This window comes from Pan troglodytes, chromosome 9 (assembly GCF_028858775.2).
Source record: "Pan troglodytes isolate AG18354 chromosome 9, NHGRI_mPanTro3-v2.0_pri, whole genome shotgun sequence".
NCBI lineage: Eukaryota > Metazoa > Chordata > Mammalia > Primates > Hominidae > Pan > Pan troglodytes.
This window is the reverse complement of record NC_072407.2, coordinates 84,960,802-84,987,695: the sequence shown is the minus strand read 5'-3', so window position 1 is coordinate 84,987,695 and position 26,894 is coordinate 84,960,802. Positions and strand designations below refer to the sequence as shown.

General features: G+C 40.7%; 1 protein-coding gene and 1 pseudogene across 2 annotated transcripts in view; both read right to left on the bottom strand.

Moving 5' to 3' along the window:
• Window positions 1-255: 255 nt before the first annotated feature.
• Window positions 256-26,862, bottom strand: LOC101059032 (large ribosomal subunit protein eL8-like; annotated as a pseudogene).
• Window positions 23,967-26,894, bottom strand: part of DDIAS (DNA damage induced apoptosis suppressor) — a 34,399-nt gene continuing 31,471 nt past the window's right edge. For both annotated transcript variants that reach the window (XM_054661577.2, XM_009423824.3), the window contains exon 6: window positions 23,967-26,894. In XM_054661577.2, the coding sequence (XP_054517552.1) occupies window positions 24,291-26,894 (2,604 nt within the window). In that variant the 3' untranslated portion in view covers window positions 23,967-24,290.

Genomic DNA, 26,894 nt, shown 5'->3' with positions numbered 1-26,894 from the left:
ACAAGTTGGAAAGCTAGCTAAATGCTACGTGAAGCCTCTTTTATATGTGCCTTAATTCTATTGATGAGGGAGGAACCCCATGGCCTAATCACCTCCTACAGATCCCACCTCTTAATACTATCACATTGGCAACACCTGAATTTTGGAGGAAACACATTCAAATCATAGCACCAATTGACACTGTATCAGTAGTAAGGCATTCTTTCAAAAAAATACTTTCAATTGGGTGGGGATGTAGGGCATAAGAGGTCAGAAAAGAAAGCTTGAATTCTTTTTGGCTGAAGGAGAATTTTTTATTATCTTTCTGTACAGAAAACGCAACAGTGTGCATTTAACTAAGCTTAGTGGCATGTTTTTTAGCCTTTGTCTTTTCTGGCTTGGCATTGTAAGCCACAGATTTTGGACCCAGGATGTTGCCTCCCCATTGATGGTGGATCTCATTATATCTGTCATTGTAATTGATCCTGAAGCTCCCAAAGTTTAGCTAAAGCTCCTTTGTTTTTCCATTTAACCTGTGTGAAGGTGACAATGATGCAGGTCCTCCTGTGGACTAAACTTCCCGGCCTTGCCTTCTCTTTGATAATGCAGTAAGGGACCCCCATTTTACAACACAGGGCTGGCAGGAAGACAACCAGCTTGATGGGATCCATATCATGTGCAGTCAGCACCAGCTGAGACTTCTTGTTCGCCATTGAGTTGGTGACAGTATTAACCCCTGCTTGAAGGACAGGTGATCTCTTAGTGGGGATGTCTCCATTGCTGGCAGCATTCCCGTCAGCATGGGCCAACAGTTCCTGCTGCTTCTCTTGCTTTGTCACTGGTCTGTACTCGTGGGCCAGCTTAAGAAGCTGAGTAGCCGTTTGGAGGTCCAAGGCCTGGTTAAACTGGTTAATCACAAGAGGCACTTCCAGTGACCTACAGAGGATAGTTCTTTGCTGCTGCAACCTAATATAGTGAGGCCATTTGACAAAGTGAGTGAGATCCCTTTGGGGTGGATGTCCTGTCCAGTGCTAAAATTCTTAGGCCTTTTCTCAAACAGGGGAGATTCACCACTTTCTTGGCTTCCTGCTTCTTCATGACATCAGGGGCCCCAGCCATCTTCTTCCCCTTGGTCTTATTTTGTTTTAGCATCTTGGGTGGCTAGAGAAGAGACAACAGAAAGCTTAAATTTTAACAGAGGGAGAAAGGGGAAAGATCATGGTGAAAGTGAGGAATTGAAATTGAGTAAAGATATTACAACTATAAAGCAGGTGGAAATTCAAAATGGTATATGAATAATGAAGGGGCAGAAGGAAGCAAACAGAAAATGCTAGTACTGGCAGGTGTGGTACTGTGGGAGGAGCACTGAACTTGAGAGCAAGTATCATGTTCACAGTCATTATCTTATTTAATTCTCATAGTAGCCTTAAGAGATATTGTTTCTTTTTTTGCAGATAAGAAAGTAGAGGCCATGGAGATACAATATCTACTTCATGGGATTTTATGTGAGTTAAATGATGTAATGTATGTGATACCACCTAATAGCATATGAGATTCTTGAGGGCATAATTATCTTCAACCTAGTACAGTGCCAGGTACAATCTGGAACTGCAATTTGCTGAATATTTTTAATAAATGAAAGAACCTGGCACAGGGCCTACCACATAAGTATGTGCTCAACAATGAATGGTTATTGACTCTAAAGATTAGCAGAAAGTGGGGTGGCTGGCAAGATGGCCAAATAGGAACAGCTCTGGTCTGCAGCTCCCAGGGAGATCAACACAGAAGGTGGGTGATTTCTGCATTTCCAACTGAGGTACCATGTTCATCTCATTGGGACTGGTTGGACAGTGGGTGTAGCCCATGGAGGGTGAGCTGAAGCAGCGTGGGGAATTGCCTCACCCGGGAAGCAAAAGGGGTCAGGGGATTTCTCTCCCCCAGTCAAGGGAAGCCGTGAGAGACTGTACCAGGAGGAACGGTGCACTCTGGCCCAGATACTGCACTTTTCCCATGGTCTTCACAACCAGCAGATCAGAGATTCCCTCAGGTGCCTACGCCACCAGGGCCCTAGATTTCAAACACAAAACTGGACAGCTGTTTGGGCAGACACTAAACTAGCTGCAGGAGTTTCTTTTTTTCATACACCAGTGGCACCTGGAACACCAGTGAGATGGAACCATTCACTTCCCTGGAAAGGGGGCTGAAGCCAGGGATCCAAGTAGTCTGGCTTGGCAGGTCGCATGCCCATGGAGCCCAGCAAGCTAAGATCCACTGGCTTGAAATTCTCGCTGCTAGCGCAGCAGTCTGAGGTCGCCCAGAGATGCTTGAGCTTGGTTGGGGGAGGGGCGCCCACCATTGCTGAGGCTTGAGTAGGTGGTTTTACCCTCACAGTGTAAACAAAGCCTCCAGGAAGTTCAAACTGGGCGGAGCCCACCACAGCTCAGCAAGGCTGCTGGGGCCAGACTGCCTCTCTAGATTCCTCCTCTCTGGGCAGGGTGTCTCTGAAAAAAAGGCAGCAGACCCTCTCAGGGACTTATAGATAAAACCCCCATCTCTCTGGGAAAGAGCACCTGGGGGAAAGGATGGCTGTGGGCACAGCTTCAGCAGACTTAAACGTCCCTGCCTGGCAGCTCTAAAGAGAGCAGCAGATCTCCCAGCACAGCGTTCAAGCTTTGAAAAGGGACAGACTGCCTCCTCAAGTGGGTCCTTGAGCTCTGTGTATCCTGATTGGGAGACACCTCCCAGTAGGGACTGACAGACACCTCATATGGGAGAGCTCTTGCTGGCATCTGGTGGGTGTCTCTCTGGGACAAAGCTTCCAGAGGAAGGAACAGGCAGCGATCTTTGTTGTTCTGCAGCCTCCACTGGTAATACCCAGACAAACAGGGTCTGGAGTGGACCTCTGGCAAACTCCAGCAGACCTGCAGCAGAGGGGCCTGACTGTTAGAAGGAGAACTAACAAACAGAAAGGAATAGTATCAACATCAAAAAAAAGGATGTCCACTCAGAGAACCCATCCAAAGGTCACCAACATCAAAGACCAAAGTTAGATAAATCAATGAAGATGGGGAAAAAACAGCATAAAAAGGCTGAAAATTACAAAAATCAGAGTGCCTCTTCTCCTCCAAAGGATCACAACTCCTTGCCAGCAAAGAGAACAAAACCATCCAGAAAAAAACTGGACGGAGAATGAGTTTGAATAATTGACAGAAGTAGGCTTCAGAAGGTGGGTAATAACAAACTCCTCCAAGCTGAAGGAGCATGTTCTAACTCAATGCAAGGAAGCTAAGAACCTTGAAAAAAGGTTAGAAAAATTGCTAACTAGAATAACCAGTTTAGAGAAGAACATAAATGACCTGATGGAGCTGAAAAACACAGCACGAGAACTTTGTGAAGCATATGAAAGTATCAATAGCCGAATCAATCAAGTGGAAGAAAGGATATCAGAGAATGAAGATCAATTCGATGAAATAAAGCAAGAAGATAAGATTAGAGAAAAAAGGGTGAAAAGAGATGAACAAAGCCTCTAAGAAATATGGGACTATATGAAAAGACCAAATCTACGTTTGATTGTTATATCTGAAAGTAACAGGGAGAATGGAACCAAGTTGGAAAACACTTTTCAGGATATTATCCAGGAGAACTTCCCAAACCTAGCAAGGCAGGCCAACGTTCAAATTCAGGAAATACAGAGAACACCGCAAAGATACTCCTCAAGAAGAGCAACCCCAAGACACATAATCATCAGATTCACCAAGGTTGAAATGAAGGAAAAAATTGTTAAGGGAAGCCAGAGAGAAAGGTTGGGTAACCCACAAAGGGAAGCCCATCAGACTAACAGTGGATCTCTCAGCAGAAACCCTACAAGCCAGAAGAGAGTGGGGGCCAATATTCAACATTCTTAAAGAAAAGAATTTCTAACCCAGAATTTCATATCCAGCCAAACTAAACTTTATAAGTGAAAGAGAAATAAAATCCTTTACAGACAGACAAATGCTGAGAGATTTTGTCACCACCAGGCCTACCTTACAAGAGCTCCTGAAGGAAGCACTAAATATGAAAAGGAAAAACCAGTACCAGCCACTGCAAAAACATACCAAATTGTAAAGACCATCGACACTATGAAGAAACTGCATCAACTAATGGGCAAAATAATCATCTAGAATCAGAATGACAGGATCAAATTCACACATTACAATATTAACCTTAAATGTAAATGGGCTAAATGCCCCAATTAAAGGACACAGACTGGCAAATTGGATAAAGAGTCAAGACCCATTGGTGTGCTGCATTTAGGAGACCCATCTCACATGCAAAATACACATAGACTCAAAATAAAGGGATGGAGGAAGATCTACCAAGCAAATGGAAAGCAAAAAAAAGCAGGGGTTGAAATCCTGGTCTCTTATAAAACAGACTTTAAACCAACAAAGATCAAAAGAGAGAAAGAAGGCCATTACATAATGGTATAGGGATCAGTTCAACAAGAAGAGCTAACTCCTAAATATATATGCACCCAATACATGAGCACCTAGATTCATAAAGCAAGTTCTTAGAGACATACAAAGAGACTTTGACTCCCACACAAGAATAATAATGGCAGACTTTAACACTCCACTGTCAATATTAGACAGATCAATAAGACAGAAACTTAACAAAGATATCTAGGACTTGAACTCAGCTCTGGACCAAGCAGACATAATAGACATCTACAGAACTCTCCACCCCATATCAAAAGAATATCCATTCTTCTCAGCACATCACACTTATTCTAAAATTGACCACATAATTGGAAATAAAACACTCCTCAGCAAATATAAAAGAACAGAAATCACAACAAACTGTCTCTCAGACCACAGTGCAATCAAACTAGAACTCAAGATTGAGAAACTCACTCAAAATTGCACAACTACATGGAAACTGAACAACCTGCTCCTGAATGACTACTGGGTAAATAATGAAATGAAGGCAGAAATAAAGATGTTCTTTGAAACCAATGAGAACAAAGACACAACGTACCAGAATCTCTGGGACGCATTTAAAGCAGTGTGTAGAGGGAAATTTATAGAACTAAATGGCCACAAGAGAAAGCAGGAAAGATCTAAAATCGACACCCCAACATCACAATTAAAAGAACTAGAGAAGCAACAGCAAACAAATTCAAAAGCTAGCAGAAGACAAGAAATAACTAAGATCAGAGCAGAACTGAAGGAGACAGAGAAACAAAAAACCCTTCAAAAAAATCAGTGAATCCAGGCGCTGGTTTTTTGAAAAAGTCAACAAAACAGACCGTTAGCAAAACTAATAAAGAAGAAAAGAGAGAAGAATCAAATAGATGCAATAAAAAATGATAAAGGGGATCTCACCACTGATCCCACAGAAATACAGCTACCATCAGGGAATACTATAAACACCTCTATGCAAATAAACTAGAAAATCTAGAAGAAATGGATACATTCCTGGACACATACATCCTCCCAAGACTAAACCAGGAAGAAGTTGAATCTCTGAATAGACCAATAGCAGGTTCTGAAATTGAGGCAGTAATTAATAGCTTACCAGTCAAAAAAAGTCCAGGACCAGACGAATTCACAGCTGAATCCCACCAGAGGTACAAAGAGGAGCTGGTACCATTCCTTCTGAAACTATTCCAATCAATAGAAAAAAAGGGAATCCTCCCTAACTCATTTTATGAGGCCAGCATCATCCTGATATCAAAGCCTGGCAGAGACACAACAAAAAAAGAGAATTTTAGGCCAATATCCATGAACGAACATGGATTAGAAAATCCTGAGTAAAATACTGGTGAACTGAATCCAGCAGCACATCAAAAAGCTTATCCACTACAATCAAGTTGTCTTCATCCCTGGGATGCAAGGCTGGTTCAACATACGCAAATTAATAAACATAATGCATCACATAAACAGAACCAATGACAAAACCACATGATTATCTCAATAGATGCAGAAAAGACCTTTGACAAAATTCAACAGCCTTTCATGCAAAAAACTCTCAATAAACTAGGTATTGATGGAACATATCTCATAATAATAAGAGCTATTTATGACAAACCCACAGCCAATATCATACTGAATGTGCAAACACTGGAAGTATTCCCTTTGAAAACCAGCACAAGACAGGGATGCCCTCTCTCACCACTCCTATTCAACATAGTGTTGGAAGCTCTGGCCAGGACAATCAGGCAGGAGAAAGAAATAAGCATATCCAATTAGGAAAAGAGGAAGTCAAATTGTCTCTGTTTGCAAATGACATGATTGTATATTTAGAAAACCCCATCGTCTCAGCCCAAAATCTTCTTAAGCTGATAAGTAGCTTCAGCAAAGTCTCAGGATACAAAATCAATGTGCAAAAATCACAAGCATTCCTATACACCAATAACAAACGCAGAGCCAAATCATGAATGAACTCCCATCACAATTGCTTCAAAGAGAATAAAATACCTAGGAATCCAACTGACAAGGCATGTGAAGGACCTCTTCAAGGAGAACTACAGACCACTGCTCAGTGAAATAAAAGAGGACACAAACAACTGGAAGAACATTCCATGCTCATGGTTAGGAAGCATCAATATCGTAAAAATGGCCATGCTGCCCAAGGTAATTTATAGATTCAATGCTATTCCCTTTAAATACCACTGACTTTCTTCACAGAATTGGAAAAAACTACTTTAAATTTCATATGGAACCAAAAAAGAGCCTGCATAGCCAAGACAATCCTAAGCAAGAAGAACAAAGCTGGAGGCATCACACTACCTGATTTCAAACTAGACTACAAGGCTACAGTAACCAAAGCAGCATGGTACTGGTACCAAAAACAGAGATATAGACCAATGGAACAGAACAGAGGCCTCAGAAATAACACCACACCTCTACAACCATCTGGTCTTTGACAAAGCTGACAAAAACAAGAAATGGGGAAAGGATTCCCTATTTAATAAATGGTGCTGGGAAAACTGGCTAGCCATATGTAGAAAGTTGAAACTGGATCCCTTCCTTACACCTTATACAAAAATTAACTCAAGATGGGTTAAAGACTTAAACGTTAGACCTAAAACCATAAAAAGCCTAGAAGAAAACCTAGGCAATACCATTCAGGACATAGGCATGGGGAAACACTTCATGACTAAAACACCAAAAGCAATGGCAACAAAAGCCAAAATTGACAAATGGGATCTAACTAAACTAAAGAGCTTCTGCACAGCAAAAGAAATTATCATCAGAGTGAACAGGCAACCTACAGAATGGGAGAAAATTTGTGCAATCTATCCATCTGACAAAGGGCTAATATCCAGAATCTACAAGGAACTTAAATTTACAAGAAAAAAACAACCCCATCAAAAAGTGCGTGAAGGATATGAATAGACACTTCTCAAAAGAAGACATTTATTCAGCCAACAGACATATGAAAAAATAGTCATCATCACTGGTCATCAGAGAAATGCAAATCAAAACCACAGTGAGATACCATCTTACGCCAGTTAGAATGGTGATCACTAAAAAGTCAGGAAACAACAGATGCTGGAGAGGATGTGGAGAAATAGGAATGCTTTTACACTGTTGGTGGGAGTGTACATTAGTTCAACCACTGTGGAAGTCAGTGTGGTGATTCCTCAAGGATCTAGAACTAGAAATACCATTTGACCCAGCAATCCTATTACTGGGTATATACCCAAAGGATTATAAATCATTCTACTATAAAGACACATGCACATGTATGTTTATTGTGGCACTATTCACAATAGCAAAGACTTGGAACCAACTCAAATGTCCATCAATAATAGACTGGATAAAGAAAATGTGGCACATATACACCATGGAATATTATGCAGCCATAAAAAAGGATGAGGTCATGTCCTTTGTAGGGACATGGATGAAGCTGGAAACCATCATTCTCAGCAAAATACCACAAAAACAGAAAACCAAACACCACATGTTCTCACTCATAAGTGGGAGTTCAACAATGAGAACACATGGACACACAGAGTGGAACATCACACACCAAGGCCTGTTGGGGGTGGGGGTCTGGGGGAGGAATAGCATTAGGAGAAATACCTAATGTAAATGACGAGTTGATGGGTGCAGCAAACCAACATGGCTCATGTATATCTATGTTACAAACCTGCACATTGTGCACATGTACCTTAGAACTTAAAGTATAAAAATTAAAAAAAGAAAAAAGAAACCTATCAAGACTTTAGTTACTAGAATTATCATACACAAGTATAAAACAGCTATGTTTACTTTGCTTAAAGCAGTAACAGATAAACTTGAAAATGTCTGCAGGAAATAGAAAACTTTAAGACAGAGCAGATTTGAAAAAGAATATATCCAACTTTTAGAAATATATAATTTTTAAATGTACACAATGAACAATCAAATATATAGAAATTAAATATATATAATTTCTTTTGAAAAAGAGTTTTGCTCTGTCGCCTAGGCTGGAGGACAGTGGCACAATCTTAACTCACTGCAACTTCCACCTACTGGGCTCAAGCCATCCTCCCACCTCAGCCTCTCATGTAGTTGGGATCACAGGCATGCGTCACCATGCCCAGCTAATTTTTGTATTTTTTGTAGAGACTGGGTTTCACCATGTTGCCCAGGCTGGTCTGAAGCTCCTGGGCTCAAGCAATCCACCTGCCTCAGCCTCCCAAAGTGCTGAGATTACAGGATAAACCAACGCACCTGACCTAAGATATGTAATTTTATATATAAAATAAAAAATACAAGAAAATATTTAAAACAAAAACTCAATGGATAGGTAGAAAAGTAAATTAGACATACATGAAGAGATGAAAAGAAATCACATAGAATGAAGCATAAACAGATATAAAGATGAAAAATATCAAGGAAATGCTAAAGAGACATGGAAGATAGAGTGAAAACATATAATATTTACTTGTAATTCTAGAATGAGAGAAAAGAGAGAATGGGGTAGATGCAATATTTTACAAGATTATGGCTGAGAATTTTTCAGAATTGATGAAAGGCGCTAATCTACAAATTCAATAAACAATGAATTTCAAGAAAGATGAATAAAAAGAAATCCATATCACAACACATGATTAGTAGAACTAAGTAACACTAAAAAAAATTCAGCTCACTTTCAAAAGCAAAAGGCAGTTAGATAGAAAGCTGGCTTCCTAACAGCAATGAGAGTCAGAGGACAGGGGATTGGCATTGTGGTTGGAAAGAAAATAACTCCCAACCTAGACTTCTGCATCCAGATAAAATATCTTTTAAGATTGAAGCCCAAATAAAAACATTTTCAGACAAATGAATAAGCAAGCAAAGAAACAAAAATTGAGTTTGCACAACATGGCACATGTATACATATGTAACAAACCTGCACGTTGTGCACATGTACCCTAGAACTTAAAGTAAAAAAAAAAAAAAAATATATATATATATATAGCAAAAAAAAAAGATACTATCTTAAATAAGCTCCTAATATAACTCAGTAATCAGTATAAAAAATTGAGTTTGTCACTAAGAGAACTTCAACAAAAGAAATTCTAAAAGATATATTTCAGGCCAAAGGAAAATGATATAAGGTCTGAGATGAAAGATACATCAAAGAGTAAAGAAAATAGTAAATATGTGAGTAAATCTGAAAGAAAGAAAAAGAAAAATGGTAGAAATTGGTATTCTTTGGAGTTAAAAAATGTAGAATTACATGACAAACATAATTCAAGAGAAGAGTAAATGGAATAAAATAAGGTCTTTGGGAAAAGACTGTAAGTACTGATTAGCTTTATACTTTGATAAGCTAAGTTTGCATGTTGTAATTCCTAAGGTAAAAACAAAAGAAATAGCATTTGACTTTCAAACCTAGGAGAAAAACCAACAACAAATAATAAAAGTAACAGAAAAAGAAAAGAAGGAGAAGAAACATTGAACAGGCAGGACAAATAGAAAATATGAAATAAGATAATAAACATAAACACAAATATATTTTAATTATTACATTATTAATGGACTAAATGTTCCAGTTAGAGGACAAAGATTGTCAAACTGGACAATAAAACAAAGCCCAACTATAGGTTTACAAAATAAACATCGAAGACATAAAGATATAGAAAGATTGAAAAAAGAGTAGTGGGACCTCTCACAAACACTAACTAAAATAAAGCTAATAGTATAGTCATAATAATTAGATTTTAGGACAAAAAGCATTAGTAGTGATGTAAAGGAACTTTTATGATGAAATCAGGAAGACGTAAGATTGAATTTGTGCCTAATAACATGACCTCAAAATAAATTAAAATGGACAGAACTTAAAGGAGAAATAAACACATTGACAATCATAGAGGGAGAGTTTATTTGATGTGTGTGTGTGTGTGTTTGCAGAACAATTGTTGCCTAGAGACGGAGATTTTAACAGCTCTCTTTAAGTAATTGATAGAACAAAGGGAAAAATCAGTACAGATATAGATGATTCAAACAGTATAATTAATATATATAACATATGCACAAAAAATACTCTGACCACAATGTAATTTAGGTACAAAGCATTCCCAAAGACATAACTAGAAAAAAACCCTTTCTGTTTAGAAATTAAGAAACACATTTTAAAATAATTCATGCATCAAAGAAACCACATGAAAATTATAAAACATTTTGAACTGAATGAAAATAAACATTAACATACAAGTTTGGTCTCAGGAAGAAATTTAGACAGAAGATAGACTTTGGATTAAACAGCCTATAAGTGGTAACTGTAGATAAGCAGATGAATTCAACCAGCGAGTACATGTAGAAAAAGGCCAATTCTAGAACATTAAAATCTTTTACTTCTTTAAAATTGATGCATAATAGATGTACTTTTTTTGGGCAACATGTGGCAATTTAATACATTCATATATTTTGTAAAGATCAAATCAATATAATTGGGATATCCATCACTTTAAATATTTGTCTTTTCTTTATGCTAGAACAATTTCAATTCTCTTCTAGCTGTTTTGAAATATACAATGGATTACTATAAACTATAGTCACTCTGCTGATCTAACACTAGGTCTTATCTCTTCTATCAAGCTGTATATTTGCACCCATTAACCAACTTCTGTTCATCCTCCTTCCCCCTTTCCCCTCTCAGCCTCTGGTAACCACCAATCTATTCTCCATTTTCATGAGATCCACTTTTTAAGCTATTACATATGGATGAGATATTTGCCTTTCTGTGCTTGGGTTATTTTACTGAACATAATGGCCTTCAGTTCCATCCATGTTGCTGCAAATGACATCATTTCATTCTTTTTTTATAGCTGAGAGTAGTCCATTATGTATATGTACCACATTTTCTTTATCCATTCATCCACTGCTGGGCCCTTAGGTTGATTCCATATTTTGGCTATTGTGAATAGTGCTGCAATAAACATGGGAGTGCAGATGTCTTTTGGACATATTGATTTCTTTTTTTTTTGGCTATATACCAAGTAGTGGAATTGCTGGATCATATGGTAGTTGTATTTTCAGTTTTTTGAGGCACCTCCCACCAACAGTGTATGAGGGTTCCCCTTTCTCCAGATCCTTGCTGGCATCTGTTATTGCCTGTCTTTTAGATAAAAGCCATTTTAACTGGGGTGAGCTATCTCCTTATAGTTTTAATTTGCATTTCTCTAAGATTAGTGATGTTGAGCATGTTTTCATATACCTGTTAGCCATTTATAGGTCTTCTTTTGAGCAGTCTACTCAGATCTTTTGCCTTTTTTTTTTTTTTTTTGCTGAGATGTTTGAGCTCCTTATATAATCTGATTATTAATCCCTTGTCAGATGGGTAGTTTGCAAAATTTTTTTCCTATTCTGTGGATTCTCTCTTCACTTTGTTAATTGTTTTTTGTTTTTCTCTATGGAAGCTTTTCAGCTTGATGTAATCCCATTTATCTATTTTTGCTTTGGTTGCCTGTGATTTTGAGGTCTTACCCCCAAAATCTTTGCCAAGACCAATTTTCTGGAGCATTTCTCCAGTGTTTTCTTCTAGTATTTTCATAGTTTGTGGTCTTAAGTTTACGTCTTTAATCCATTTTTTTTGGTGGTATGGTGAGAAATTAGGTGTCTAGTTTCATTCTTCTGCATCTGTTATCCAGTTTTCCCAGCACCATATATTGATGAGACTGCCCTTTTCCAATTGTATGTTCTTGGTGTCTTTGTGGAAAATGAGCTACTGTAAATGCATAGATTTATATCTGGGTTCTCTATTCTGTTCTATCAGTCTACGTGTCTGTTTTTATGTCAGTACTGATGGCAGTGGTGGCCTGTCTAGAATGGCCACTGCCATAACACTGGCTGCAGTTGGGAAGGCACGGCTGGGACTGCATGCTCCATGGAGCTGCAGGAGCTGGGAACAGGCAGAAGCCTCACTCCCTTGTGAGCTGACAGGGCAGGAGCTTTGTGCTCCCAGGGTGCAGCTGCAGTTGCCCAGCCGTAGCTATGGACCCAGGCATCCCTGTGCTTTTGGGGGCTGGGAGCAGGCAGGAACCCTGCCCTCCCAGGTGCAGCTGCAGCCACCCAAACTGCAGCTGTGGACCTGGACATCCCTGTGCTCTTGGGGGCCCAGGAAAGTCCCCCTGCTCCTGCAAACTCAGAAATGCCTGCTCCTGCTGCCTGGCCTCTCCCTGCTCCTGGTGCCTGCTCAAATCTTGGAACAAAGTTAAGGCTGAGCCCAAGGGCTGTCATAACCCACCTGGGTATGTGCATGCTTGGGGCCGTGCTGACATGCTAGCTCCCTGCCACTTTGGCCACCTGTGGACTTTGGGCCAGAGCATGGGAGGGAGGCTGAGGGGGAGGTGAGGGCAGCTCAGTACTGACTTGCAGGGTCCCCCCTGGCATGAACAGCCTGGGTGCCATGAACAGTGGCAGAAGGCAGACAGGATCTGGGGCAGAAAGGGGCAGGTCCCCAGTGAAGCCTCACTTTCAAGCTGGGGAAGGCCTGAAGCCTGGGGGTTGGGCTGCCAGTCCCACATACCAAAGTGGGAACTTATAGTGCTTTTTCCAGGTCCTCCCATGGCTGCCTATGGACCATTCAGCATGCACTTTCTCCTCTCTGAAGTCCATAAAAACCCCATACTCAGCCAGGCTCAGGGAGATGACAGGATGACTAGTCGCAGAGATGAGCTCCTCACCCCAGGGTCTCCTCTCTGCTGAGAGCTGAAGAGACGTCAGGACAACCAGCTATAGAAAGGAGCTACTGATACGGTTTGGCTGTGCCCCCACCCAAATCTCATCTTGAATTGTAGCTCTCATAATTCCCATATATTGTGGGAGGGACCCAGTGGGAGATAATTGAATCATGGGGGTGGTTTCCCCCATACTGTTTTCATGGTAGTGAATAAGTCTGATGAGATCTGATGGTTTTATAAGGGGAAACCCCTTTCACTTGGCTCTCATTCTGTCTTGCCACCACCATGTAAGAGGTGTCTTTCACCTTCCACCATGATTGTGAGGCCTCCCCAGCCACATGGAACTGTGAGTCCATTAAACCTATTTTTCTTTATAAATTACCCAGTCTTGGGTATGTCTTTTATCAGTAATGTGAGAACAGATGAATACAGTAAGTTGGTACTGGGAGTGGGGCTCTGCTGTAAAGATACCCCAAAATGTGGAAGCGACTTTGGAACTGGGTAACAGGCAGAGGTTGGAACAGTTTGGAAGGCTCAGTAGAAGACAGGAAAATGTGGGAAAGTTTGGAACCTCCTAGAGACTTGTTGAATGGCTTTGCCCAAAATGCTGATAATGATATAGACAATAAAATCCAGGCTGAGGTGGTCTCAGATGGAGATGAGGAACTTGTTGGCAATTGGAGTAGAGGTGACTCTTGCTGTGTTTTAGCAAAGAGACTGGCAGGATTTTGCCCCGGCCCTAGAGATTTCTGGAACTTTGAACTTGAGAGAGATGATTTAGGGTATCTGGAAGAATAAATTTCTAAGCAGCAAAGCACTCAAGAGGTGATTTGGGTGCTGTTAAAAGCATTCAGTTTTAAAAGAGAAACAAAGCATAAAAGTTCAGAAAATTTGCAGCCTGACCATGCAACAGAAAAGAAAAACCCATTTTCCGAGGATAAAGTCAAGCTGGCTCCAGAAATTTGCGTAAGTAACAAGGAGCCAAATGTTACTCCCCAAGACAATGGGAAAAATGTCTCTAAGGCATGTCAGAGGTCTTCACGGCAGCCCCTCCCATCACAGGCTCGGAGGCCTAGGAGGAAAAAAAAATGGTTTTGTGGACAGGACCCAGGGTACCCCTGCTGTGTGCAGCCTAGGAATTTAGTGCCCTGTGTTCCAGCTACTCTGGCCATGACTAAAAGGGATGAAGGTACAGCTTGGGCCATGGCTTCAGACAGTGCAAACCCCAAGCCTTGGCAGCTTCCATGTGGTGTTGAACCTGTGGGTGCACAGAAGTCATAATCATGGTTTGAGAACTTCCACTTAGATTTCAGAGGATGTATGGAAATGCTTGGATGTCCAGGCCAGGGGTGTGCTGCAGGGTGGAGCCCTAATGGGGAACCTCTGCGAGGGCAGTACAAAAGGGAAATGTGGGGTTGAAGCCCCCACACAGAGTCTTCACTGGGGCACTGCCTAGTGGAACTGTGAGAAGAGGGCTACCATCCTCCAGACCCCAGAATGGTAGATCCACCAACAGCTTGCACTGTGTGCCTGGAAAAGCCACAGACACTCAACACAAGCCTGTGAAAGCAGCCAGGAGGGCTGCTGTACCCTGTAAAGCCACAGGGGTGGAGCTGCTCAAGACCATGAAACCCACCTCTTGAATCAGCATGACCTGAATATGAGACATGGAGTCAAAGGAGATCATTTTAGAGCTTTCAGATTTGACTGCCCCACTGAATTTTGGACTTGCATGGGGCCTGTAGCCCTTTGTCTTTGCCAATTTCTCCCATTTGGAATGGCTGTATTTACCCAATGCCTGTACCCTCATTGTATCTAGGAAGTAACATGCTTTGGGATTTTTAGGCTCATAGGTGGAAGGGACTTGCCTTGTCTCAGATGAGACTTTGGACTATGGACTTTTAGATTAATGCTGAAATGAGTTAAGACTGGGGGACTGTTGGGAAGGTATGATTGGTTTTGAAATGTGATAACATGAGATTTGGGAGGGGCCAGGTGTGGAATGATATGGTTTGGGTGTGTCCCCACCCAAATCTCATCTTGAATTGTATCTCCCAGAATTCCCACATATTGTGGGAGGGACTTGGTGGGAGATAATTAAATAATGGGGGCAGTTTCCCCCATACTATTCTCTCATGGTTTTATAAGGGAAAACCCCTTTCACTTGGCTCTCATTCTCTCTTGCTGCTGCCATGTAAGACATTCCTTTGGCCTTCCACCATGATTGTGAGGCCTCCCCAGCCATGTGGAACTGTGATTCCATTAAATCTCTTTTTCTGTATAAATTACCCAGTCTTGGGTATGTCTTTATCAGCAGTGTGAGAACAGACTAATATAGCTACCACTCCAGGATCTCCTCTCTGCTGAGAGCTGAGCAGATGTTGGGGCAACCAACTGCAGAGAGGAACTACCCATTACAGGGTTTCCTCTCTGCTGAGAGCTGAACACTCATCAGGACACCATGGCTGTGGAGAGAAGTTATCTACTGTGAGTCTCCTCTGGGCTGTTCTATCACTCAGTAAAGCTCCTATTCACCTTGCCCACCCTCCACTTGTCTGTGTACCTTATTCTTCCTGGGCGCAGGACAAGAACTCAGGACCCACCAAATGGCGGGGATGAAAGAGCTCTAACATAAACAGGGCTGATACATGCCCCTTGCTCACCATATTGCGGGGACAAAAAAGAAAGAAAAGCTGCAGCCCTTTGGGGATCCCAGACCTAGTATCTCCTTAAGCCAGGGCTGTGACATCCTCTTTGGGGCTCTGCAGTTCCTGGCATCTCCAAGCTTCTGGGCCCCACCACATTCCCCAGTGTCAGCTGTGGAAGTAGCTTGTGGGATGACTGGTCCAGCCACAGCCTTGCAGAGAGCTGGTGCTTGTGCTGGTTCCTGGAGCTGCCCATCCTGCTGCAGTTAGTATGCCTGGCTGTGCGCAGTGGCTGGACCTCATGCTCACTCGCTCACTTACACACCCCCTGCTGCTCCTTTCACCCTTGACAGGCATGGGATCCAAGCTGGTAGCATGAATCAAGTGCAGTCTGCCAAGCTGAATGGGCCCAGTGGGCCTGAGAAAAACTCTGGCAAAGGCACCACTGGCCACAGAGATTTCTGGTTGGTGAAGCAACACCCCAAGGATCCCATAAGAGTACCATGCTGATTTGGCTACTATAGCTTTGCAGTAAATTTTGAAGTCAGGAAGTGTGATGAGCTGAAAGGTTTTTTTGTTGTTGTTGTTCAGGATTGCTTTGGCTATTTGGGGTCTTCCATGGTTCCATATAAACTTTAGGATTTTTTTTCTATTTCTTTGAAGAATGTCATTGGTATTTTGATAGGGATTGTATTGAATCTGTAAATTGCATTGGGTGGTACTGTCAGTTTAACAACATTAATTCTTCCAACCCATGAGCATGGAATAGCTTTCCTTTTTTTGTGGTCTCTTCAATTTTTTTCATCAATGTTTTATAGTTTTCCTTGCATGGATTGTTAGCTTCTTTGTTTAAATTGATTCCTAGGTATTTTCTATTCTTTGTAGCTATTGTAAAAGAGATTGCTTTCTTGATTCCTATTTCAGATTGTTTGCTCGTGGCATATATAAATCCTATTGATTTTTATATGTTGATTTTGTATCTTGCAACTTTACTGAATGTTTATCAGTTCTAGTAGTTTTTTTTTTTTTTTTTTAAGTCTTTAGGTTTTATTTCTTTCTCTTGCCTTAGTGTTGTGGTCAGGACTTCCAGTACTATGTTGAGTGGAAATGGTGAAAATGGGCATCCTCTTCTTGTTACAGACTTTAGAGGAAAGGCCTTTAATTTTTCCCCTTTTAGTACAATGTTAGCTGTGGGTTTGTCATATGTGGCCTTTATTTTGAGGTATGTTCCTTCTATACTCAGTTTGATGAGGATTTTTTTATATAAAGGACATGAATTTTATCAAATGCTTTTTGGCATCTATTGAAATAATCACAGTTTTTGTTCTTGGTTCTATTAATGTGATGTGTCATGTTTATTGATTTGGGTATATTGAGCCATCCTTGAATCCCTGTGATAAATTCTACTTGATCATGGTGAATGATCTTTTAAATGTGTTCTTAAATCAGGTTTGCTAGTATTTTGTTGAGGATTTTTGCATCTATGTTCATCAGTGATATTGGCCTGGAGTTTTATCTTTGTGTCCTTATCTGGTTTGGTATCAGCATAACACTGGCCTTGTAGAATGAATTTGGAAGTATTCCCTCTTCTTCAATTTTTATTTTTTGAAGAGTTTGAGTAGAATTTGTAGTTGTTCTTTTTAAAATGCTTGGTAGAATTCAGCAATGAAGCTCTTGGTTCTGGGCATTTCTTTGATGGTAGACTTTTTATTACAGCTTTGACCTCATTACTTTTTATTGGTTTGTTGAGGTTTTCTATATTTTTCATGATTCAGTCTTGGTAGGTTGTATATGTCCAGGAATTTACCCATTTCTTCTTGGTTTTCCAGTTTGTTGGTGTGTAGTTGTTCATAATAGTCTGATTCTCTGTATTTCTGTGGTCTCTGTTGTCTTCTGTTTCTAATATTATTTGTCTGGTTCTTCTTTCTCTCTCTTTTTTGTTGTTAGTGATATGGTATGGATCTGTGTCCCCACCCAATCTCATGTTGAATTGTAATCTCCAGTATTGGAGGTAGGGACTGGTGGGAGGTGATTGGATCATGGGGGTGGATCTTTCATGAGTGGTTTACCACCATCTGCTTGGTGCTGTTCTCGTGATGGTGAGTTATCATGAGATCTGGTTGTTTAAAAGTGTGTAGCACTCCTGCCCCCTACTCTTGCTCCTGCTCCCACCATGTTTGCCTTCTGCCTTAAGCAAAAGCTCCCTGAGGCCTCCCCAGAAGCAGATGCTGTCATGCTTCCTGTAAAGTCTGAGAACGGTGGGCCAATTAAGCCTCTTTTCTTACAGATTACCCAGGCTCACATATTTCTTTATAGTAGTGTGAGAATGGACTAATACAATTAGTCTAGCTAAAGGTTTGTTGGTTTTGTTTCTTTTCAAAAAACCATTTTTTTTCATTGATCTTTTGGGCTTTAAGTCTCAATTTCATTTATTTCTGCTCTGATCTTTATTATTTCTTTCCTTCTACTAATTTTAGGTTTGTTCTTGCTTTCCTAGTTCCTTTAGGTACATCATTAAGTCATTTATTTGAGTCTTTTGACTTTTTTTCATACAGGTGTTTATTGCTATAAACTTCTTAGTACTGCTTTTGCTATGTCCCATAGATTTTCATATATTGTATACCCACTTTCATTTGTATACCCACCATCATTTTAAGTTTCTTTTTTTTTGAGACGGAGTCTCACTCTATTGCCCAGGCTGGAGTGCAATGGTGTGATCTCAGCTCGCTGCAACCTCTGCCTCCCGGGTTCAAGCAATTCTCCTGCCTCAGCCTCCTGAGTAGCTGGGATTATAGGCATGTGCCACCACACCTGGCTAATTTTTGTATTTTCAATAGAGACAAGGTTTGACCATGTTGGCCAGGCTGGTCTTGAACTCCTGACCTCGTGATCTTCCCACCTTGGTCTCCCAAAGTGCTGGGATTACAGGCATGAGCCACCGTGCCTGGCCTAAAATTTCTTTCTCAATTTCTTTGTTGACCTGTCGGTTGTTCAGGAGAATGTTTAATTTCCATGGAAATTAATTTTGTAAAGTTTCTGAGGTTCCTCTTGATATTGATTTCTTGTTTTATTCCATTGTGGTGAGAAAAGATACTTAATATGGTTTTTACCTTTTTTTGAATTTGTTCAGACTTGTTTGGTGGCTTAAGACATGGTCTATTCTTGAGAGTGTTTTATGTGATGTTGAAAAGTATGTGTATTCTGCAGCACCTGGGTGAAATGTTCAGTATGTGTCAGATAGGCCTTATTAGGTGTTTTCCATCTAGATGATCTGTTCATTCCTGAGAATGGGGTATTAAAGTCCTCTACTATTATTTTTAGAGACAGTGTCTCACTCCGTTGCCTAGGCTGGAGTGCAGTGGTGTGGTAGCTCACAGTAACCGTGAACTCCAGTGGTAGCTCATTGTAACCATGAACTCCTGGGCTCAAGTGATCCTCCTGCCTAAGCCTCCCAAGAAGCTGGGGCTACAGGTGCACACCACCATGGCCAGCTAACTTTTACAATTTTTTGTGGAGATGGGGTCTTCTTTTTTGGAGATGGGGTTGACCAGGCTGGTCATGAACTCCTGGCTTCAGGTGATCCTCTACTTCAGCCCCCCAAAGCACTGAGATTGTAGGCATAAGCCACTGTGCCCAGCCCCTTACTATTATTGCATTACAGTTTATCTTTCCTTTAGCTCTATTAATGTTTGCTTTATATACTTGAAAGTTCTGATGTTGGGTGCATAGATATTTTTAAAGGTTATATCCTCTTGCTGAATTGACCTATTCATCATTATGTAGTGATTTTTTTTGGTCTCTTTTAACGTTCCTTGATTTGTCTTCTATTTTATCTAAGTATAGCTACTCTTGTTCTTTTTTTGGCTTTCAGTTGCATGGAATATCTTTTTCCACCCATTCACTTTTAATCTACATATGTCTTTATAGGTGAAGTGGGTTTCCTGTAGTTAGCCCTTGTTTCTCTATCCATTCAGATACTCTATAAGAGGCACCATCATTGGGCTGGGCATGGCAGCTCAACCCTGTAATCCCGGCATGTTGGGAGGTTGAGGTGGGAGGATTACTTGAGCCCAGTAGTTCGAGAGCAGCCTGGACAACACAGGGAGACTCTGTCTTCAACAAAATATTTTAAAAATTGGCCAGGAAAGGTGGCTCATGCCTGTAATTTCAGCATTTTGGGTGGCCGAGGCAGGCAGATCACTTGAGCTCAGGAGTTCGAGACCAGCCTGGGCAACACAGCGAGACTCTGTCTCTACAAATAATAATAAAAAAAATTAGCTGGGCATGGTGGTGCATACTTATAGTCCCAGCTACTCAAGAGGCTGAGGTGGGAGGATTGCTTGAGCCTGGGAGGTGGAGGTTGCAGTAAGCCAGGACTGTGCCACTGTACTCCAGCCTGGGTAACAGAGTGAGATCCTGCCAAAACAAAAAACAAAAAACAAAACAAAAAAAGGCACTATCTTTTTAAAACAGGCAAATAAGGAGGCACAAAAGGACAATAAGGAGGGATGATAAGAAAGTACCTCTGAGGCCTGGGTGAGAGGGGATCCTGTCACAGCCCTCTACGCTTCAGGGAGACTAAGGCTTTGGAATGCCTTCCTCAAGTTTCCTTCTAAATTCTCCTCTAGCGCCTGGTAGAAGTCCACCCTGAGCCTGGACCTGGTCCCACGTGGGAGCTAGTTGCCAGAAGTGCCTCCCTTGAAATTTTCTAAGTCTCACTTTTGTGCTTGTGACAGTGCCATTTATCCCATTTGAGGTATTCTCCAACCCTCTACATCATGTTTGGAGGGTACCAAATGTCCTGAGGAGCTTGGGACTTGCGCCTATGAAATCAAACCTGGGTCATTCCCATTGGCTGAGGCAATAGTGCTTTCATAAGATAGTACAAGATTGGGCTGCCAGAATGGTGCTGACATATTTTTAGGTGACTCTCATTCATTTAGGTGACTCTCACAAGTTCAGGATTGTGGCTACCAAAGGTCACCACTGGTCCTTGGGATTGAGTTCTGTGTGTAGGCCTGTGCATTGGCTCTCCCTGGTCTGTGAGGGTAGTGGCAGCTGTTATTTACCCTGTCTGCCTCCAGCCACTGACACCAGGAAGGTCACCCTTCCCCCTTCTGCAGGCTATGCGTATCTCCTCTGAGGCCTTTTAAGACTGTTGGTCCACAATGCCAGTGGGCACTTCCAATCAATGTCCTCTCATTTCCAGTTGATAGTGACACTGTGATTTCCAGATTAGGCATTAAGCCATGCTGATGGAGGAATAGATATTCTTTGCACAAATGGAACCGCTCTTGTTGCTCCAACCACAGAGCAAGGATAGGCTCTTGCCTATCCTTCCAGGGTGCAGCCAACATTGAAAGAGATCACAGTCTAGGAGTGCAGTAATTGCAGCCTAAAATGTTCAAAAGACTGCATGTTGGGAAGCAATATTTAGTACAAATGGTAAATAGGACCAAAAAATGGATTATTATTTATTTTCCTGCACACTCTGGGTAGGACTTGCTTTTCGGTAATCACCAGCAAAGTACAGTAACAACCTTTGAGAGATCATTGGAAACCAGTATTCACAGTAGCACAACGGATGCTGCATCATAGAGGAACTAGCATTAAACAAATGACATTAGGTAACTGCTGAGGCAAGATCTATATAGCTCAACAAAAACAGTTTCTGAAGTCATGACATTGTAAATACTAACAGCATTGTTACTCTTTTATCACAGAGGGAGGTATGAAATTAGCCAGGAATAGTACATCTGACAAAAAGAACAGACTATTTCCTAGTCCCGAAGACTAGGAAACAGTCTAGAAAGAATTAAGAATCTTTGTATGAAATGATTGGACAATAAATATGCACCAGTTTTTTTGAGACAGGGTCGCCCAGGCTGGAATGCAGTGGCGCAATCTCAGTTCACTGCAAGCTGCACCTCTTGGGTGTACCTTAGCCTCCCAAGTAGCTGGGACTACAGGCGTGTGCCACCACACCTGGCTAATTTTTTGTAGAGATGAGGTTTTGCCATGTTGCCCAGGCTGTTCTTGAATTCCTAGACTCAAGCAAGCCTCCTGCCTCGGCCTCCCAAAGTGCTGGGATTACAGGCATAAGCTACCAGACTTGGCTTGTTTTTCTTTCCATAGGAAAAATAAAAATTCTTGAGTCTGTAGTGATAGAAGGAAAAGCAAACTAATTTACCACCACTGACTCTTTACTCTTAAAAAGGAAAAATAAAGTATATTTAACATCGAGATCCAGTGGGCAACATTTTAACCAAGCAATCTAACTTAGCATTACTAATAGTGGAACAACTTGATATTGTGTCTCCTCATGTGTTACAACATAAAGTACACAACATGAGCCATGGAATATCCCTGCCAAAACCTGAATCACATCTAGTCTTTAGGCCTAATTTTCAGGAAATGTGGGGACTGGGGTGGGGTAGAGAAACAATGTACTGATAGTATAAGGAAGCAAACATACCAGTCGAGAATGTGGGACATTCTACAGAACAGTGGTTTGAGGTTTTTTTTCCATAAAGTTACTATTATGTGAAATAAGAGGTGAGGTTCTAGAAAAAGAGACAAGCAAACACAATGGATGAACCTTGATGAAATTCTAGTTAAATAACAATTATAATTTGGGGACAAGTAGAAAAATTTGATTATGGGCTGAATATTAGATATTGGGGATTACTGTTATCTTTCCTTGGTGTGATAATGATACTGTGGCTATGTAGAGAGAAGCCTTTAAGAAAATTTGCACTGAAGAATTTAGGGGTGAAATGTCCTGTCTGCAGCTTACCTTTAAATGGTTTAGCAAAGCAAAACTGTATCTATGTAGACACATAGAAACCAAACACACACACACAAAGGCAAAATGTTTAAAATGATTGAATCTAAATGGTATGTACAGATACCGTATCATTCCGTATCATTGTGCTATTCTTTCAACTTTTTTTTTTTTTTTTTTTTTTTTTTTTGAGACAGAGCCTCATTCTGTTGCCCAGGCTGGAGTGCAGTGGCAAGATCTTGACTCACTGCAACCTCTGCCTCCCAGGTTCAAGTGATTCTCGTGTCTCAGCCTCCTGAGTAGCTGGGATTACAGGCATGCATCACCATGCCTGGCTAATTTTTGTATTTTTAGTAGAGACAGGGTTTCACCGTGTTGGCCAGGCTGATCTCGAACTACTGACCTTAGGTCATTTGCCCACCTCGGCCTCCCAAAGTGTTGGGATTACAGGCATGAGCCACTGCGTCCGGCCGCTTTCAACTTTTCTGTTTGCAAATTTTCAAAATAAAAAATTGTGGAGAGGGAGAGACACAGTAGGGCAAGAAGGTGAAAATATAGGGGGAATATTTGGTATAAGACCTCAAAGATGGGTGTAATAGATCAATAGTCTAAATGGAAAGACTAGCACTTAGATGGTATTTTCTGAGACTAGAGGAAAGCAGCTGTGGGTGAGTACAGATAGACATGTGGGTAGGTATGGGTGTGAGAAGTTGAGAAAATATCAAGTGATCTCAATATTGTCCATGAAGTAGGAGGCAAGGAGAGTAGCAGTTGCTTTGTGGCATGAAGAAAGTGTTGTTTTGGAATGGTTGCTGTGGGGAATGGCAAAGGAAGCTGGCCAGGGATATGTGAAAGATTTCACAGGGTGCAGCAGAGCTGCTGCTAAGACTTGAGTGTCTGAAAATTGCTTTTCATTTTTGTTCCTATTAGCACCCCAAGCTTACCTCCTATCATAGAACCTACCAGATTCTAATTACCTGATTATTCCAATAGCTCATGAGTTTGAGGGAAGGAGCTTGATTTTTATCTTCAGTTTCCAGCACTAAGCACGGCCCTTGGCATGTAGAGTAGGCATTCAGTGTATACGTATTAAATAAAATAGCAACAGTTTCACATACAACTTCTAAATAGCTTTTTTTCTTAAAACGTTTCTTCTTACCCTCAGCTCACTGATGAGTTAGCTGCTTTTCTTCCATGCTCCCATAGCAACGTAAATGTTTGTCATGCCCATTACAAACCCATATCATTGCATCTTCTGCACTGTATTGAAATTACCTGTTTATCTGTCTTATCCAGCAGACTAACATATTTTAAGATCAGTGATCTTGTAGCTTTCTATCCCAAACTCAGCACACTCATTGGCCTATAATATAGCTGGCATTTTCTGGTCTGAGCTGAACAATTAAAAAAGACTAAGTTTTGGTTTGCAAAGGCTTTATTTCTGGATGTATATGTGATTTTAACAAACATTAATACTTTCAAAAACAATCTTAACAATATTATTAAAGTACAATAAACAGTATAAGATAAAGTGCTCAATTACCTAATCATAGCATTCTAGATAAAACCCTGGGGAAAACAATGGCTTTATATTTTAAAAGGCACAGTAGCACCCAGCAGAGTCCTCTTTTCAATTTGCTTCTCTCCAAGTGTTCAAAATGTAAAGAATGCTTTCCGTACCCCTGAAGGCAAACATTTCCAAACAGATTTAAAAGTTCAGGAATTGGGTTCAGGTAACTTTTTATGAAAACAATTCAGGTGACCAAGCACTTCGAGTTTCACACACTGAAGGTGGGCCTTTTTCTGAAAATGGAAGGCAACATTTGACTTCTGAACAAGAATCAGGTCCAAGAATAGGGTGCAGCTGAGGTCCTGCTAAGACTTGAATGTCTGGACATTTGGAAATCCAGCCTGAACTTTTACATTTATATTTATGAGTTTTCTTTTTCATAACAGCTGCTGCAAGCATATTCTTTGATTTCTTCTTAATTAAAACTTTATTGGTTCCTTGTCTAATATGTTTCAGTTTCTTTCTTGGTAACTCTTGTTGATCAGGGAAATGATGGGCAGCAAGGCATTTCCCTAGACCTATGCCTTGGAATCCAAGCATATCTGAAGGAAATATTTTTTGTGTGGTAGGAGGGACCCATTCATCACTATCAGTTTCATGGCACTCAGCAAAAGGGTAGTGATTGAAAACGTCTGGTTGTGAAATACCAGATACAATAGGGCTTCTGATTTTCTGGCTAGGTGTTTTTATATTTTTTGGACAGCTTGGGCTGGCTTGCTGTTTGTCATTTTCAGGGAAAATCCTTATTTTTTCATAGTTACCATCAAGATCTGAATAAAATACAGGTTTTTTGAAAGCTCTGTTTATCCCATGAATTCCTGTTTGGTGGAACCCTGAAATTGGAGTTGACTGTGAACACGGAACAAAGTCTTGACTATTTTCAAAATTATATTCTGAATCTGATTGAAAATGAGGTGTTGGAGAGCATGTTCTTGAACGCCTAGAGTCAGATAGGCTTTGCAAGGAGAATTTTTGTGAAGGCTGGATGAAGTCTTCAGAAAGTGATCTCAGTGAAAAATCAGACTCTGAAGGGTGACTTTCTGCCAAAGATGTTCCCCATTGTAACAAAATATCCTGTGATTTTTTGGTAATCTCAGGTGCAATGTCCATTTCTTTAGCAATATCATCAAAGAGATCAGCAGAGGCATCATAGCTACCTTCATAACCAATAGAATAGCTCTGTGTTATGTTGTTATTGATATGTCCCCAAGGCATTTCTTTCAATGTATTTGTACTTCTATTTGGACTATTGCAAAGAGTTTCTAAAGGATATGTAAGTTTCCTGCAAATTGTAAAACTGTCATCTTGGTTCTTGGACCACCTACAATATTGTTTATTTTCTAATTTGCAAAGATCAGAGACATCATTATACTTCCTATAACACAGAGTTGTCAACTTTTCATTCATTTCTGAAACTGATATTTCTCCACATCCATTCAAATATTTGTTATTTAGACTAGAATGGTCACTCTCCCTGTGTGGTGAGATTCTGATAGTCTTCTTAAGAGTAACTATTGTTTCTAAATCTTTTGAAGATGAAGACAGAGCTGACAGGTAAGTATTCAGTAAAAAATATTCTGACATATCTCTTCCATTATGATTTACAGAGACAGCCTCTACTTTGTTATCTGGTTGTGACTCCTTTTCAACACTAGGACTTAGATTTCCTTTACAGTTGAAAAGGAAGTCATCTTTGCTACAGTTTGCTTTGACTATTACTTGTGATGATCTTAAAGCTATAGGTGGTGTATGCAGGGCTCCAGTAGTTCTCTGGGGAGTCACAGATAACCTGCTGTGGTCTGCATGAAATTTATCAATGTCATTATCTACATGATGTTTCCTACTACTGACATCTGCCTGGGTTACAGCAATCTCACTTTCAAGAACTGCCAGAAACTTGTTCAGGCTTTCAGAGAATGGCAGATCATCCCAAATTTGAGGGTCACCATCCTGGGAACTGCTGGCTGTCCCTTCAAGTCTGAGTAACGAAGGTGGACAACATGCAGATCTCTTTTGAAGGCTAGTGGGGGTATCTATACCATGATGCTGAAAACATGGTAGCTCATGCTGGGACCTATTTTTAATTTCCACTGCACTGTGGAAGGATTTTGTATTACTTGACTCAAGGGGCTCTCGCATTTCCAAAGAGAATAAATTAGAGTCATTAACTCCAATTTCATGATGACTGCTGTGAACTGCACTCAGCTCCTTAGCTTGTAAGCCAAGTTCTTTACCCAACTTTTCTGCTGTACTCTTTTTATCCATATATGAAACAAGGCTCCATGAATCCTGAATGGGATCATGGCAGCTACTGGAACCAGTGGCCTCTGCAATGCAGATGGACTTTCTGTTCTGCTGAAGAGTACCAAAGGCCTTACTTTGCTCTGAAGCTGAAAAATCATCATTATCTGTTAGTTGTGAAACAATGCAAGTGAATTCAAGTGATGGCTGCCAGAATTTTGAAAAAGTATCCTTGCTGCAGGACTTGAAAAAATCAGAAGTGCTGTCAGAAGTATATATGCTGCTGAGATCACTATTTGAGTGATCTAAAGCAAGTAAGTGATTGTTAGGTGCCTGAGAGTCACACTGAAGTTTCCTGAAATTAAAAGTCTGCAAAAGTTGATGGAAGTAGTCAATGACAGTAAAGCCTGCAATACCTGGGTCTGGTAGAACAATCTGGCAAGCCACTAGTGCTTTGGCTTTTCTTTTGTGGTCAGAGCATTGCTGTAAGAAGTTACTGGCATCTGAACCTTGTCCAGGTTGGTTTTCAAAATT